This window comes from Sesamum indicum, linkage group LG3 (genome assembly GCF_026168435.1).
Source record: "Sesamum indicum cultivar Baizhima isolate 11 linkage group LG3, ASM2616843v1, whole genome shotgun sequence".
In the NCBI taxonomy this organism is placed as follows: domain Eukaryota; kingdom Viridiplantae; phylum Streptophyta; class Magnoliopsida; order Lamiales; family Pedaliaceae; genus Sesamum; species Sesamum indicum.
Window position 1 is genome coordinate 3,860,428 of NC_142659.1, and position 17,338 is coordinate 3,877,765.

At 38.0% G+C, this 17,338-nt stretch overlaps 2 protein-coding genes across 3 annotated transcripts; both read left to right on the forward strand.

The window, feature by feature from the left end:
• The first annotated feature begins 253 nt into the window (after window positions 1–253).
• Window positions 254–11,223, forward strand: LOC105157183 (protease Do-like 9). 2 transcript variants are annotated; one of them, XM_011073517.3, is made up of 9 exons: window positions 254–917; window positions 5,194–5,393; window positions 5,474–5,654; window positions 6,845–7,036; window positions 7,866–8,098; window positions 10,140–10,241; window positions 10,333–10,383; window positions 10,504–10,608; window positions 10,715–11,223. In XM_011073517.3, exons 1-9 carry the CDS (start codon window positions 335–337, stop codon window positions 10,811–10,813), a joined length of 1,746 nt encoding a protein of 581 aa, XP_011071819.2. In that variant the 5' UTR covers window positions 254–334; the 3' UTR covers window positions 10,814–11,223. The 2 variants fall into 2 exon arrangements, with proteins under 2 accessions (XP_011071819.2, XP_088734770.1); XM_088878644.1 differs by lacking the exon at window positions 254–917 and adding an exon at window positions 1,980–3,782.
• A 3,983-nt stretch (window positions 11,224–15,206) lies between these two features.
• On the forward strand, window positions 15,207–17,237 carry LOC105157184 (RING-H2 finger protein ATL46). The gene has a single exon (XM_011073518.3). It carries the CDS (start codon window positions 15,889–15,891, stop codon window positions 16,852–16,854), a length of 966 nt encoding a protein of 321 aa, XP_011071820.1. The 5' UTR covers window positions 15,207–15,888; the 3' UTR covers window positions 16,855–17,237.
• Window positions 17,238–17,338: the final 101 nt, after the last annotated feature.

The window sequence follows — 17,338 nt, forward strand, 5'->3', positions numbered from 1 at the left end:
AAAAATTATGTGATTACACTGAATTTAATAAAAGAAAAACTGTAATTATCTCTTTTTTTAATCTTATGTTGGACAATAAATTGATAAATACTTAATAATTTACAAACAATTTTAACTCGGTATGACAATTTAGGGGAAAAAGAAAAAAAGAAATGAAATAGAAAAATAGGGAAGCAGAAGCTGACATGAGGACAGTACGACGACGTCGTTGGGACCTGGTGCAGCACAATCTTTTTAAACCCTCATTTAAACGTATCTTCACTCGTTCCCTCTAAATCGAATCATCCTCTCTTCAAATCAAAACCCCCGCATTTCCGTTCCACCCGATTCACCCATGTGCAGTGAAACCAAACGGAAGAGGAAGCGCGGCCGGCGCCTGAAAATCCGGCCGCCGGAGAACGCCATGCTCGACAGCAACAACACGAGTTCCCCCCCAGCCGCGGACAACGACGTCGTGTTCTCTGTCAGCAACGTGGAGCTCATTAACCCCGCTGCTGAACCCTCCTCTTCCAATCATCACGGACGCCGCCGCCGGGGTCGCCCTCCCAAGACCCCCAAACACGAACCTTCCATCACCGCCACCAGTGCCAAAACCCTAGCGATGCCGGTTCCGCCGATGGCTAATGGCGCTGTGGCTGCGGCGATGATTAATGCGGAGAGTGCGGTGGCGAGGGGTGTTCCTGCCATGGACGCGGTGGTGAAGGTTTTTTGTGTTCATACTGAACCGAACTTCTCGCTGCCGTGGCAGAGAAAACGGCAGTATAGTTCGAGTAGTAGTGGCTTTGTTATCAAGGGAAGGAGGGTGTTGACGAATGCGCATTCTGTGGAGCACTACACGCAGGTTAAGTTGAAGAAGAGGGGTTCAGATACGAAATACGTGGCTACTGTGCTTGCAATTGGGACAGAGTGCGATATAGGTGAGGCTTGTTTATTCATTGTATCCATTTTATACTTTCCTTTGAACCTATCCAGTCATTTTAAAGAATTTGATGAAATGAATCCTATATGCAACACATGATTACATAAGAAATATCTAACGGTAACTAGGTAACTACGAGTGCACGGCCTTTATTATGACACAAAAGAAGGCATAATAAAAAGAAATAGGTCTTAGATCCAGTACCTCATAATTGTAGTATCTCAGGTCTGACCTTTTGCCGCGAGTATATGGTTATTGTTGTTTTCATTAGTTGGGTGCTTGAATGTGAAGTAACTGATGTGATCTTGTCTTGGAGTTTGTAAGATAGTGCACCAGAATGCTAGATAGAGTGTGTTATAATGTTTTTTGCTGTTGTTTCTTGGATATCACATGTAAGAATGACCCTCTGTTGCCGTCATGACATCTAAGTAGAAGTAATTCATGTACTGGAATAGTTATATTGCTGTGGTGGTTCCTCGTCAATGTTTATGGAATTTATTTCAGTAGAATATGCCAAATCTCCAAATGATTTGTCCTGGTGCTATTTGTGGTTCCTAGATAAGACTTTTCAAGCTTTGATGCTGTTATATTGTTACCTTATCTAGTGTTAAAATGACCTAGTCTTTCTATCAACGTTACATACTAATATGTTATTATATTGGATTAAAGTAATTAAATCCTGGAGCAACTGCCTCTTGTAAGTTTCTGTACAATAGATTATGAGAAGTAGCCCACTTCTCCTGAAAGCAAAAGCCTAATAAGGAAACAGACCATTATATTTCTTTCATTTGATTTAGGTTCTGATAAATATAGGCTTAAAATCAAGTGTTAAAGAAATCAAAGCTGATTCGAGCTTAAGATTTTTGTTACCAATACAAAAGAAGGGCCCACAATTGGATTTCAAATACTTTAAGCTTCTCCAAGCACAGAACTAACTGTACACACCCACTACTGTCCCAGTAAGGACTAAGTCATAACGCACGACGTCGTTTGTAGGTTGCCTGACAGATATTTATGACCTCTTTCCAAAACCTATCCTCATTCTCTCCTCTAAATTGAATCTCAAAACCTTATTTTCCATCCAGTTCAACAATGTGCGATCAAACCAAACCGGAGCGGAAATGCCGTGGCCGCCTGCAAAACAAGAAGACTGAAACCCTTGTCCTTGACAAGCTCAACGCCACCAATTCCCCCCCCACCATCAACAGCTTTGCCAATACTGTTGTGTTCTCGGTGAGAAATGTTGAACTCATCTACCCTAATTCTCCTTCATCCTCCTCCCACCAGCACCATCTAAAGCAAAAACGCAGCCGGCGGCCCAAAGGAAGGTCGAATGACACCACCATTTCCCCCCCACCCACCAATACCATCACCAATGACGACGAATCTTCGGTGAGGAATGTGGAAATCATCTTCCCTAATTCTGCCCCATCCTCCTCCCACCAGCGCGATCCAAAGCGAAAACGTAGCCAGTGCTTTAAAACAAGGTCGGATGACACCATCACCACCGCCCCTTTGAGGAATCTGGAACTTGTCAACCCTAATCCATCCCCATCCTCCTCCGACCAGAACTGCCCAAAGCAAAAACGCCGCCAACCCTCTAAAACAAGGTTGAATGAGGCCACCACCACCACTGCAAGGAATGTGGACCTCGTCACCCCTAATTCTCCCCCATACTCCTCCCACCAGCTCCACCCGAAGCGAGAACGTGGCCAGCGCTCCAAAACAAGGTCGAATGACACCAACACCACCATTGTGAGGAATGTGGAACTCGTGAATCCCAATGCTCGCCCATTCTCCTCCCACCAGCACCACCTGAAGCAAAAAAGCAGCCAATGCTCCAAAAAAAGGTCAGCTCAGACCACCACCACCACTGCTAGGAGTCCAGAGCTCATCAAACGTAATTCTCCCTTATGCTCCTCCCACCAGCAGCACCCGAAGCAAGAAAGCAGCCGGCGCTCCAAAACACGGTCAGGTGATACCACCACCACCATGGACCCTGTCAACGGTAAGTCCCCCCCATCCTCCTTCCACCGGCCCCACCCGAAGAAAAAACGCAGCCGGCGCTCCAGAACAAGGTTGGATGACACCACCACCACTGCCTTGAGGAATGTAGAACTCATCAACCCTAATTCCCCCCCATCCTCCTCCCACCAGCACCACCTGAAGCAAAACCGCATCTGGGGCTCCAGAACAAGGTTGGATGACACCACCATCCTTGATAACACCGTCTCTGCCCCGCTCACCAACACCATCACCAATGATATATTTTCTGGGAGGAATGTTGAGCTCATCAACCCCAGTTCTCCTGCATCCTCCTCCCAACAACGCAGCCGCCTGAAGCAAAAATGCAGCCAGCGATCCAGAACAAGGTTGGCTGACACCAGCACCACAATCTCCCCTGCACCCACCACCACCAACAAGGGTGTTATATTCTCTGTGAGGAATGTGGAGCTCATCAGCGCTATTTCTCCTGCATCCTCCTCCCACCAGCGTCGCCGCTCGCTTCCCAGGCTCCCTATCAGAACCTCCAAATCTGACCGCAAACGCCTACCCGTGGCTGTTTCTCCTACCATTGGCAACTTCTTGTTGATCAAAGCATTCAGTAGGGTGGCTAGGGTGGTTTCTGACCTGGACGCTGTGGTGAAGGTTTTTTGTGTACATACCCACCCAAATTTCTCAATGCCATGGCAGATGAAAAGGCAGTACAGTTCAATCAGTAGTGGGGTTGTGATTGAGGGAAGGAGGGTTTTGACGTTTGCTCATTCGGTGGAAAATTGCACACATGTTAATTTGTTGAAGAGGGGTTCACACACTAAGTATGTGGCTACTGTGCTAGCTATTGGATCTCAGTGCGACACTGGTGAGGGTTTGAATTTGTTGATTGGGTATTTTAGCTTTATTATATTCCTTTTATGGTTCGGTTTCTGAAAGGATGTTTCTTACCTTTGCTAAAACTTGGAGATAGGGCGATTTAATGTAGTGGGTTTTTGAAAGTTTTGTTCTTGCTGAATTCTTTTAGTCTGGAATAGTTGCTTGGTATGCTTTATGCTGTGTTTATCAGGATGCTTTGTTGGGCATTAGTGTTGTTACCAACTTTGGTTGCTAATTGTGGGATTGTTTGTTGGCTATTAAAGCGTGAAAATAGTTACCTTGTTGCCTAAATCACTCAAAAGCAATAATTAGAAGACTGGATAGAAGCAGTTAATGTATTTGATAATGCTATTAATGGACAGTTCCTCTTTTTAGGTTTCTGAGTTTTTAATAATCATATAATTGTGTTTTTGACATGCTAAATGATTGTTTGATTCTTTGGTTCCTAGATAGACGTATCAACATTTAATGTGCACTGTTGCCATATGATTGTTTGTCTAATTCAGCCTGGAATAGCCCTGTAATGGAAACTTACTGGGAATGATACATCTATAAGATTTTGCATAGAAGTAAGTTTTAAATGTTTGCTTGTGAAATTTTCTTAATGGTAGTGGAATTTCTGAACAATGATATATGAGAAACTGGTATATGTTCCTGCAAATAATAATATAGGAAGCAAAGCATGACCTCTGGATGTTGAATCGGTTTGTTTCTGTAATGTTTTTCAGAAATTTAGTATCAGAACACTCATTATCATGTTTATGTGATGGAGTTTGTGGCTCTCTTCTTTGGCAATTTTTTAATACATAATGGTATCAGGCATTGGATTTGGTTGTTATTGTAGATGTGTGACATGTGGTGGAGTAGTAGATATTGATAAACTTATTTTACGAGTCCAATAGGAAAAACCAAAAAGAGAGTTGTGCTGGGTGGATGTTGATGAGAAGCAGTTCAAGACAAGACAGATTGAACCCCTACAGTCTGCCAGGAACAAGCCTGGGGTTAGGATTGTAAATATGTACAAACAAGGGTAGTGTCGCTTAGTACTGGACACTTATATTCCCCTTGGAGGCCATGTGATTACTCGTTTGCTTCAGGGTGTGTTTTCTCTGTCCTAGCACCCCTAGATAAAACTACAGGCTCTCATTTGGAAATCATGCTAAACATCCCCTCATTAAGAAAAGCCCCTGATGCTGAAAAGGAGTCTTGGACTAGGGGGAACACAAGATGATGTGGTGATTCATATATGCAATTTTTAGTTTGCAGTTAATGTCCTATTTTATTCAAATGCAACATGTTTTACCGATTCTTGAGCTGGGGTTAGATTGAAAAATGTACATCTGATAGAAGTAAATCAATCCACATGTTTGAGGTTAACTTTGATTTATATGATGGTGCAGCTCTGCTTACAGTAGATGATGATGAGTTCTGGGAAGGGGTGTCACCTGTAGAGTTTGGGGATCTGCCTGCACTTCAAGATGCTGTTACTGTTGTGGGGTACCCAATTGGGGGTGACACAATCTCTGTAACAAGTGGGGTTGTGTCACGAATAGAAATTCTTTCATATGTCCATGGATCAACTGAACTTCTGGGCTTGCAGGTGCTTATTTTCAATCCAACCACGTTCATTGTAGTTTCTACATAAAAATGAGCCGATGTTTGTGAAATTTTGTTTTGCAGATAGACGCCGCTATCAACTCAGGTAATTCTGGGGGACCTGCTTTTAATGACAAAGGAAACTGTGTGGGCATTGCCTTCCAATCACTCAAGCATGAGGATGTGGAGAATATTGGTTATGTTATTCCAACACCAGTCATCATGCACTTTATCCAAGATTATGAGAAGCATGGAACGTATACTGGTATACTTGGTCTTCATCTTTCTCTTTCTAATTTTCCTGTAGTTGTATGAACACCCTGGTGGTGGACTTTTGGGGGTAAGATTTATCTGATTATGATGAAATTCTATTCCATCAACACAACGATGATCTGGGGTTTATATGTTGGAGAAATGACTGATCACCAGAGGATTCTGAGAGAAAATTTGAGTAGTCAGAAAGTAGACATGTTTGCCCTCCACATTTTGCACACAACATGTAATGTGCAATCTCTGACTTGCTCTGCACTTCTGGATTGTGCGTTATCTGCATCTTCTGGCAACTTGTCTGTGATTTAAGTTCTCAGTTTTGCCTTGTCTTTGACGCACTTGATGGATTTAAAAAGTTCGTTTGAATTTGACTAATTGGGTTGGGAGACATCTTATGAACCATCATATTCTTTATGGACATGCTATTTTATAATGGATGTTACTCTTTATAATATATTTACATGGAACCTAGGGTATATCGGGTTTCAGCTACAAATACGCCTGTTCATCCTTTATTTTCTTGTTTGCTATAGATTCTGGCCCACCTTTGATTGTGATTCTGACCTAATACGTGATTTAAGTGGAATACAAAGAGTATATTTTATTTATATTTTTTTTTGGCACTAGATCATTGTGATAGTAGGACAAAGCATCCATTATTGACATTAAAATACAGATGCATGCTCGCCTTTGCTTTGGCTTGGACATGTGGCTCTTCTTTTTTCTATATATCTTATCTCATTGAAGAGGGAGAGGGAGAGTTGGTGGAAGGGAGATTATTTCATGCTTCCTCTGTACCCAACACTCAAATAAGCTTCCTCAGTTTGAAGATATTTTTTGTGCATGAGCAAACAATTTTGTATGTTATATTTATCTGCTTGTATTGCCTCCAATTCACTGGATGAATCTTTATTTAGTTTGAAGACAGGTGTTGCTCAAACTGATTATATGGGAGAGTAATAAATTTAATTAATTCAATATCTTCCCTCCTGGTGATGCTTGATTCTCCAAATATCAATATCCTCCTGGACTGTTGTGGTTTTGCTTTATCTTGTCTTTCATGTATTTGTAGATGTGTATGTTACTGTGTTTTTGTAATTTAATCCCTTCTTGAATAGTCTTTTTCAGTTTAAATCAATATCTTAGAATCCCTGTTTTTTCAACCATATGATTGTTGTCTGCCAGGATTTCCGATTCTTGGGGTTGAGTGGCAGAAGATGGAAAATCCAGACTTGCGGTTGTCCATGGGGATGAAACCTGATCAAAAGGGTGTACGTATAAGAAGAATCGATCCCACTGCTCCAGAGTTCAAGGTTTTGAAACCATCAGATATCATCCTTAGCTTTGATGGGGTTGATATAGCTAATGATGGAACAGGTTAGATTCAGATAATGGTTACGAGGACATGGTGATGAATACATTTACTACTCTGACCCTCCCTTCACCTCTTGCCTCATGTAATCTTTTGAAATGTTTTGTGTATCATCAACAGGAGATTTGACTTGTATGAAACTGAATGCTGAATGCCTTGTGTTTTTCTGATCTTGAACATGGTTAATGAAACCCTGGCATGTGGAATGAGGTTATCTACATAGAACGCACAGAAGTTCCCGATAAAACATTGAAGATCCAGAAGTTCCTTATACATCAATTTTAGGTGTTTGCACTTCTAGCATGGCTTATTGGAGTTGTTTAATGATGAGAAATTATTGATCCATTTAGTTGCACAGGCATGGCACACATGTCATGTTGCACATCACCCTTAAGCATATAGCACCACTGTAAAGTTGAATCCTGCTCCCTGTCTTTGCACCCATGAAATGTGCATGAATTGGGATTTTTTACATTCAACAGTTTGTTTTTCACTTAAGGTGACTATTTACTTTCATTCCTGTTGATAAGCTGCTCAAGATGTTCATGCAAACAAGGTATGCATAAAGCATGTGCCTGAAACCTAGCCAAGATCATCTGCTGGGGGCAGTGCTAGATAAGGGGTGCTAATGAAGATTGGTTGAAGCGTTGGCATGGTACCCCTGCCTATATATGTTGATGTAATGCTTTGATGTGTTTGGGGCTGTTATTTATCGGATATTCATGGATGTGACTTTATTTTTAATTTGATTGCCATAAGCTTTTAAGAACATCTCTTCTGTTTAATTTACCTGGCAATAATAAGGCTCATAACTCATGGTGTGGTGGCTTGCAGTCCCATTTAGGCATGGAGAACGCATTGGTTTTAGCTATCTTGTGTCCCAGAAGTACACTGGTGATAATGCTGCCATTGAAGTGCTTCGTAATTCTGAAACTCTTAAGTTCAACGTCAAACTTGGCACACACAGAAGGCTCATTCCAGCTCACAACAAGGGCAGGCCTCCTTCATATTATATTGTTGCTGGATTTGTTTTTACAACTGTTTCCGTTCCATATCTCCGTTCTGAGGTTAGTGTTCTGCTCCCAATGGTGTTATTATCTACCTGCTTCCTGTATGAGTGTAAGTGTCATTTCAGACCTTTTTACTGCTGAAGTTTATGGGATCTATCAATTCTGCCTAGAACATGAGATGTAGTTATGGCCTTTCTTTTAGTTTTTTAATTAATTATTTTCCTTGGTGAACTCAGAAGGTGGACTACTCTATATCAGCTGGCTAAATTCCAGTATGATAGCAATTTTAATGATGTAAAATGTCCACTCCTGTATTTCTATGTTTAGACAACTACTGCAAAGTGTTCCTATATGCATGATTGTTCACCTTTAAAGGTATTTTTTTCCCAATAACCATGAAGGCCAAGTTATCTGATGTGTCTGTACTACATTGTGGAAGGTTACTGGGACAGTTTTGCCATAGACGGCGCTACTTATAATGAAGGCTGTTTTTTAGTACATCACATGACCTAATGTGATTTTCTCTGTGGCAAGTAATTTATACAAGGTTTTTGAAGTCAATGGGCTTCTGGAATATTAGAAGGTTACCTAATATTAAGAATGCCAAGAAGGCATAGGAAAGAGAGAAAAAGGAGAGTAAAATTCATACTGTCGAATATCATGTGGCAAATACTCTTGTAAAGCACATCTGCAATTGTTGTGCTGACTTCCTTGGGCTGCTGGCGGTTTAATGAAGGGGCCCAATGGATCAAATCTTCATGCAGCCCTTCTCTCAGGTTTAGTAGGATGAACCTTCCCAAGTAGCTCGAGATATATCTCAAATGTTGAAGGGCACTGGTTTGTGAGGATTCTGATTTACCATATATTCAGACTGAAATAAAAATTATTGTATAATGTGTTTCAATATTTGGGACTGCAACAGATATATACTCATGTATGTATGCTTGTTTATATCTCGTGTATGTATGTATATGAATATAAAGCACATACATGCATCTTTTGGTCAAAGGTCAGACTTCAATCAACAAAGCAGTGATCACGTCTAGTCCTAGTTGGTTCTATCGATGGAGTTGCTAGAGATGCTCTGTATATCGTTTCTTTTGTTAGGAGATTTTACTTTACCCCAAAAAAAGTAGTGATTTCTTGTTTTGAGTGTTGGACTTCTGTTCTATCATGTCTTTTCCACTAGTTGCTTGGTATATGAAGGCTACAAATTGCATGTAAAAAGAGGCAATGTATAGTTAAAATAGAGGTTTTCTGGTGGCGTTGTGTAGCGGGCTTGTGATCAGCCAGTTTTCCATGATGACTCAAGGAGATATATTATATATGATTAGTGCGGTGAAACCTCGGATGTTGTTGAACAATAACTTACTTACTGCTCTCTGTATTCTCCATTTTGTAATGTGTTGGTTGCATAGATTGAGGTCATACATCATGTACCCTAGCTCCAGATTCCAAATTCAGCAGCCATAAAGAAAGTGAGACAATGACCTATCTGCTGGTCATTACATTCTGCACTATCTGTGCAATCGTATTCTTATTGTCAGAGTCTTTACATGGTGTCTGAAGGTGCCATCAAAGCAAAAAGTGATGACTTAGTACTTATTAGAGGCTCTAGGAGTCCACGCTAATCTCATGTGTGATGTGCCCTTCCCTTGACTACCATTTTCCTTTACAGAAACACTTCTTACATTGTATTGTATGCAAAACACTTTCCAGTGACAGCATGTTCCTCTGATGTTTAGTGGAATTTCGTTGATTTCCTTGCTTGATTGTTTTGAGCGTGGCAATCTGCTAGTTGGTTTGTCCTTTTTTGGTTTTGGAGCTACTGTTCTCCAGCACCCTTGATTTGTGAAGGAAAAAGACTCTCCATGCTATGGTGCCATGATCTTCATCAGTTCACTGCCATGGGCCTCTTACCAATATCTTTTTATTTTACTAGATGCTTGCTTTTCTAACAGTATTTATTTTCTATTTGCATGGTTAGCAATTTTGTCTTAATCTAGTGAAGGAAATATTTTAAACGAACAAAAAGGTGTGTGGTCAAATATTTAGTTTAATTGCTTTATAATTTATGCGTGTCTTTGTGCATCTCCAGTATGGAAAAGATTACGAGTATGAAGCTCCAGTCAAGTTGTTGGACAAACTCTTGCATGAAATGCCACAATCACCCGAGGAACAAATAGTTGTTGTTTCTCAGGTAATCCTGACATCTCTGAAATGATGGGGTTTCATATATTATGTTCTTGTCTTGTGGTTGACCCTTTGTTTTGTTGTGCAATTTGTTAAAGGTGCTTGTGGCTGACATCAACATTGGATATGAGGACATTGTTAATACTCAGGTTAGTTCTCGATACAAAACTTTTGATGTCAGCTACTGAATTGCTCAGTTTTTTCAAACTGTATTGTGCTTTCTCCAACTACAAGCTCTTATTGCCTGTCTGGGTGTTTGGATGCATTAGGTTCATGCCTTTAATGGTAAGCCTGTGAAGAATCTGAAGAGCTTGGCTCATATGGTGGAGAACTGTGATGATGAATATTTGAAATTTGATCTGGAATACCAACAGGTTGGCTTTCTCTGTTTTTTTCAAGCTTTTGTCACCTCTGACGCATGACATCTAGCCAAGTAAATTTTGAACATCAATTCTTTCTTCTTTTATAATATTTGTGCAGATTGTTGTGCTCCGAACAAAGAATGCAAAAGCAGCAACCTTGGACATTCTTTCCACCCACTGTATACCCTCAGCCATGTCAGATGATCTCAAGACATGAATAAGTTGATAACATCACCTGGAATATGTCTATTGGTTACCGCAATGCGATACTTCGCCAGACAAGTTTTTCTGCCATCTTTATTTTCTTGTGGACATTAATGTCCATTATTAAAGTAATAGGCCATAAAAATCATACTCCAAATTTAAAGGTACCTAGTTAAGTAATTTGTCAAGGGACTCTTAGAGTCGCTTGGGTCGACTTCTTAGTGAGAGATTAACTCGCTACCTGTGACTGGCGGTACTTTTCTATTCAACTATTTGACTCATCCTGCGCAATCTTTATTATTACTGCCTTCTTTGTCTATCTGGTTTCCTTTCTTGTGTATTTGGTGCGTTGGACATGTGGGGCTTGCGGCCTCCTGTTTTGCTACTGAAATTTCAATGTGAAAGATGTTATTTAGTTTCTGACTTTATGCTGCTAATGCCTGGAAGTCATCTAGAACTATTTGGAAGTTTGTCGATACAGCATTCTGACACTTGGGAACTAGTTTAGGAATATAAAGGCTGTGTGATATTGCCTAGCAGATGGTAAATATGGTTGTAAATCAGTGATGAGAATTTACTGAACGGAATTGGAGTTCAGAGTAGTATATGCTCAGTATGTTTAATCTGTGTTTGAAATTTATAGAGAAAAAACACATGCTTGTTGTGAGTATGTTGATATTGCTGTGTTTGGCACACAAGTGTAATGGACTGGTGTTGTAAAATTGAGAATTTCATTTTATTCGATGGAGCTCTGATTTTGTATGCTTACTTTCATTGTTACCTTTCTTGTAGTGTTCATATTTTTTAATACTTTATTTAAATTTTTATTTGTTTTATCTAACTTACAATCTCCCATTATTTTTTGTCCTATTGGTGAAGTATTCGGCCCACGCCACATCAATTACTCGTTAGGCCTTGTTTGTTTGACAGTATAGGATAAATGAATGGTGGATAGCATTGGGATTGCTTCTCGTATTAATTGGAACTTGTTAAACTATATTATGTTTAGTTTGTAATGAATAATGATAGAGCAGCCACAAGGTTTATGATTTGTTTTTACTTATTTGCCCACAAATAAGACAAAAGATCTTCTCCAGCCAACTCGCATTATTTGAAATTTTTATTTACTGCGTAGGCTTTCTTCTTTTAAAAGCCAAATCCAACGAAAATCCTGTGAATTACTTCTTATCTTCATTATTGGGTTTATCACATAATAGTCCCACTTAGATAAGCGGGATTCAAATCCAGGTGAAGTAAGCGCTAAAATATTTTGTAAACATGCCACTCGCCTGAAAAAGGGGTTACAATATCCATTTGTAGTAAAATTATGCAAACAAGGGCTTAAAGTATTAAAACCTTCAAAAATCTTCTTGACTTTTAATATTTATGTTTGAAAAAATCATTTTACCCTTAAAAGAATTGCTTTTTGTAAAACAAATAAAAGATATTTCTATAATGTTGAAATTATCCTTTTTCGAGATTTGTTCTAATTTTAGTTTCACTTAACTCTTTTATTTTCATAATTCATACGTACATATAGATTTATATATTTACTTAAAACTTCTGTAATTAATAGAACCAAAAGAGTTGATGAACTAACAAAATGAATATACAGTTAATATATATTTATAACATATGTTTATATAGGTAATTATATGAATGTGGTAATTATATGTATGTATAAATTTATTTTTAACTTGATATGTACGGTAAAATGGGTTTTTTTCAGACTTAACAACTAAAGCTCAAGAGAGTTTTTAAAAGGTTTTAATACTTTAGAAGGGTAATTGATATGATATGGATACTTCGAAGGTAGTTATTGTACTTAAACTCTTTGTTTTATAGTTAATGTAATTAATTTCTAAATTTTTTTCACTTACTATGTTCAATCAATTATTTCTCAGTCAACCCTTATCCCATTAACCTATATTTTTTTATCTAAATTTGAATTTTCTTTCATCTATTTAATCTCTGTATATTAATTATTTAATTGTATTTTGACAAAAAAATTATTATTTTAATAAAATATTTTATATTATATTCACATACACATGGAGTATATCCCCTAATATTTCTTAATTAATGGAATGACGATAGAAGAGAACAAAGGCAATCCCACTTAAGAAAATCATTAGGGAGGCATTATAACCTATTCTACCAACTCTTTCCTATGCTACTCATAAATAATCCAAAATCCCAACCAGAAAAGCATTAATTTATTCACTAAATTGACTCAATCTTTGCTGCAAATAAGAACATAATGAATAAAGCAAAAATTTCTTTACATTTTCTCATGGCAAAAGCTACCTAATTTTATGGAACTATTCATAAGCCTCTATTTTTGTGGATTAGGTATGTTTTTCTTCTTATAACAATTGAAGGCACAAACATTAGGATTAAAGACAATTTTCGTCCCATAATTTCAGGCCATTCTCGTTTTAGTCCCCTAAGTTAATAGGGTTCCATTTTGGTCCCGTAAAACTGAAAAAATCTCAATTTTGGTACAAATTTGGTTGGAAAGTTGAGTCACTCGCCGGAAAAAGTCACATGCCAGGCATGTGACTTTTTAAATTGGGTTTGCATTATGATTGGCTGAAAATAAAAGGCTTAAAGGCAATTTTCATTCCCTAACTTCAGATCATTCTCGTTTTAATCCCCTAACTTCAGGTCATCTCTTCACCACATCATCTTTTTCAACCAATCACAATGCAAGCCCCAATTTGAAAAGTCACAAGCCTGGCATGTGACTTTTTCTGGCGAGTGACTCAACTTTCTAACCAAATTTGTACCAAAATTGAGATTTTTTCAATTTTTATGGGACCAAAATGGAACCTTATTGACTTAGGGGACTAAAATGAGAATGACTTGAAGTTAGAGGACGAAAATTGCCTTTAAGCCCAAACATTAAACACAAATATATATATATATATATATATATAGAAGGTGAATAGCAATTTATGCCCATATGATATTAAAAATGAGCACATTACCCCTTATAAAAAAAATATAGCAATTTACGCTCCTATACTTTTTAAAATGAAGCAAGTTACCTCCTTATACAGGGAGGTAAATCGGTATTTATTTTTCATAATGGGGTCATTTGCTCATTTACAATATCATAAGGGGGTTGCTTGCATTTTTTCCTATATATATTATGATGAAACGATAAGATTTATGTTTTTTAATACTCCAAAACTTAACTTGAATGAAAATGAATTTGATTGAGGTTGATACAGTTGGTTCACTATTAATTATTAGTAATGGATAGTAAAAAAAGGTAATGAAATTCTATAATACTCGTAGATGTACGGTATTTATTTGTTTAGAAATTTAATTTATTTATAAGTTTTAGATTATGGAGGATACCTCATTCCTATCCAATGCAATTTCTTTTAATTATTTCTTGAAATTTCAAGAATAATAATAGGTAGCTTCGTTGTAGAATAAAATGAAGCAAGGCCAAGACTTGATTTGCCTTTTTTCCAAGTCAAATTTAGTGGTCATGTGTATGTGTAAAGCACAAAAAGGAAGAGGGAAACAAACTTTTGTAAAAAGAATTAGCAATGTATGATGATTCATAATCACCGGTTTGAATAGCAATTAGATTGGAATGGAATGCGTGCAAGGGAAAACAACACTATTATTCTCATGGACCCTCCAAACTCCATCTCCTCTTCTTCTTAATTAATCAATCTTGCAATTCTTGCACATATTTATTTATTTCAAAATCTATTTCTATACGAAAAAGTAGTGCCCCGTGAATTTCGAGTTCATTGCTCGTGTTTCATTTTAGAAATATTATGATTAAGGCTTTTCTTGTTTTGTAAAATTGTCTCGTTCGTTGTAAGAAATAATGTGATAATACTGATTTTCAACAACTTTTTTTTAGAAGAATAAAGATTAGTCTTGTGATTCTTGAAGATATTTATTTTTTTATTTTAAAAAGATATTTTTATACAGAAAAGTAGTGTCCTGTAAGTATTAAGTTCATCGTTTGTATTTTGTTTTAGAAATATAACGAAGTAAAGCTTTTCTTATTGTGGAAAACAATCTCGTTGTAAGAAATAATGTGATAATACTAATTTTCAATAACTATTTTTGGAGAATAATTAACAAAAATTCTTACAAAAAATTTACATTGGAAAGCTAATTTTACTCTTACCATTTTCTTTTCTTGTACACAAAACATAAATTGAAACAATTGTTTCCTAGTCTAATATCTTAAGGCAGCATGAGCATGATTCAGAAAATGACAACACCAAAGAAAACAAACAAAAACAGAGGATTGACATAAATGATTTTAAAATAAAAAACAGGTAAATTTGTCCAAAAACTTAGATGGGACACAACATGCCATAAGTTTGGTGAAAATGACACATGTGGGCTACCTTGCTGAAATCAGGTGAAGACAGAGAAAACCATAATCTTGAAAAAATGTTTCTCATCAAACCTTTTCTCCACTGAGTTTCTGTTCTGGTTTGCCCTTGAAAATTTCCATTCATACTCTCAATTATGTCCCTCTCTTTTTTCCTTCAATTTACACACAGAACACACACTAGCACAAATTGCTAGTAGTTTGCCTATCTTGTTTGACATACATGGTCCTCTGCCAAATTCTTGATATTCTCGACAATATAGTTCCATTTACAACCAACCAAACAAAAGTTGTATTTTCTGCAGATTATTTGTCTTTGCTGTCTGTTTAATTATCAGAGTCTACAGAAAAGAGGTAGGTGACCTGCAAATTAAGACATTTATTCCCTGATAATTCTCCTTCTGTCACCTTCTTTCCTTACAGTTCGATATGTCTTTGAATGATATGTCCAGAAATTTTTAGTTGTTCCCTTCTCATTTCTGCCTGCCTGACTTCTAGCAGAAGGGCTTGAATTTGTCCTCTGAAGATTTCAGAAACATGTTTCTTGGCTGGTTCTTTTAGATTTTCTTGAATTCTGATTGCATTAGTTTTGGCCCTCTACATGTTAGCTTTTGGTCCTTTTATACGAGCCAAGATCTTGAAAGTTGTAGCTTTTGCTGTTGCGATACTCTTGAAGAAAATTTTAGAAGAGCCCTTGTTTTGAATTCTCATCCATGGGCAGAATTAGCCCAGTTGTTCTCTTGGTTATAGTGATTCTAGCTATTGGCTTCTTCATACTTGGCCTACTCCAGCTTCTCATCAGATGCCTGTTCAAGAGGCCATCATTTTCTTCAATTTCACAGTCCAATAGACTCACAGATGCATCCGGTTCCCACACATTTCAGAGGCAATTGCAGCAGCTCTTCCGGTTGCACGATTCTGGTCTTGACCAGGCTTTGATTGATGCTCTGCCAGTCTTCTACTATAAGGACATAGTGGGGTTAAAGGAACCATTTGATTGTGCTGTTTGTCTGTGTGAGTTTTCGGACGGTGACAAGCTTAAGTTTCTTCCCAATTGTAGTCATGCCTTTCATGTTCATTGTATAGAAACATGGCTGTTGTCAAACTCAACATGCCCTTTATGCAGAAGCTTCATTGGTTCTTGGAATCCTATGGAAAGCCCCATGTTCAATTTCGATCATGCAATCGATCAATGGAGTTTATCTTGTCCTGATGGGGGCAACGACTCGTCTTCCTCCAGCCGTTGGCCGGGAATTTCGCAAGAAAATGCTGGTCCAGCAGGGATATTTTCTGTTCGGCTAGGAAAGTTCAGAAGCTCGAATGAAGGAGTAGAAAGTGAAGAAAAACGAAAAAATGAGGTTAGCAGCTGCGGTAGTAGTATTGATGCTAGAAGATGTTATTCTATGGGTGCATTCCAGTACATAGTTGCTGATGCGAATCTGCAAGTCGCGTTATCAAGGGAAATTGGTGTTAGTATGAAAGCAATAGTTCGATACAATAAGGAGCAATTTGCCAATAATACAGATATGGATACAAAGAAGATTAATCCTAGGAGTAGAGGTGATAGTTTCTCTGTTTCCAAGATCTGGCTCTGGTCCAAGAAAGGCAAATTTCCAAGTTCTTCGGATACAAATGAAAACATCACACCACCTATGCCTAAAGGAAGTAATTTAGTGTGAAAGTGCTTCTTCTGATCTGATATTGGACCAGGAAAAACCGGTATAGTGTCTGTTTTTGTAAGTTAAAAGTTCATTCGATAGGAAACAAAGGGCAGTAATTTGCTCTGGATATTGCTCTTCGGATGTCATCTACCCGAGGATAACTGTCCTCCAACCAAGTTTTCTGATTTTGCATTTTACAATCCGAGCTCACATGTCGTTCCTCACACACATTACGCATAGATGGAAGCGAGGAAACCTATATCTAGGCTTCGTTTCCTTTTCTGAGTACTGAACTGAATCCAACGTTTGACACTTGCATCCATCATGTCCTGAATGTATGAACTGCTGCATCAGAACAACATACATTCTTACAACTTGCAATACAGTACACACACTTTCAAGATTGGTTTTATATGCTGTTACTCATATTTGTAGTTGCTCAAAGTAAAAGTGTGAGCAAATGTTCTTTGTTTTCACTAGGTTTACTCTGTTTTATTTCATG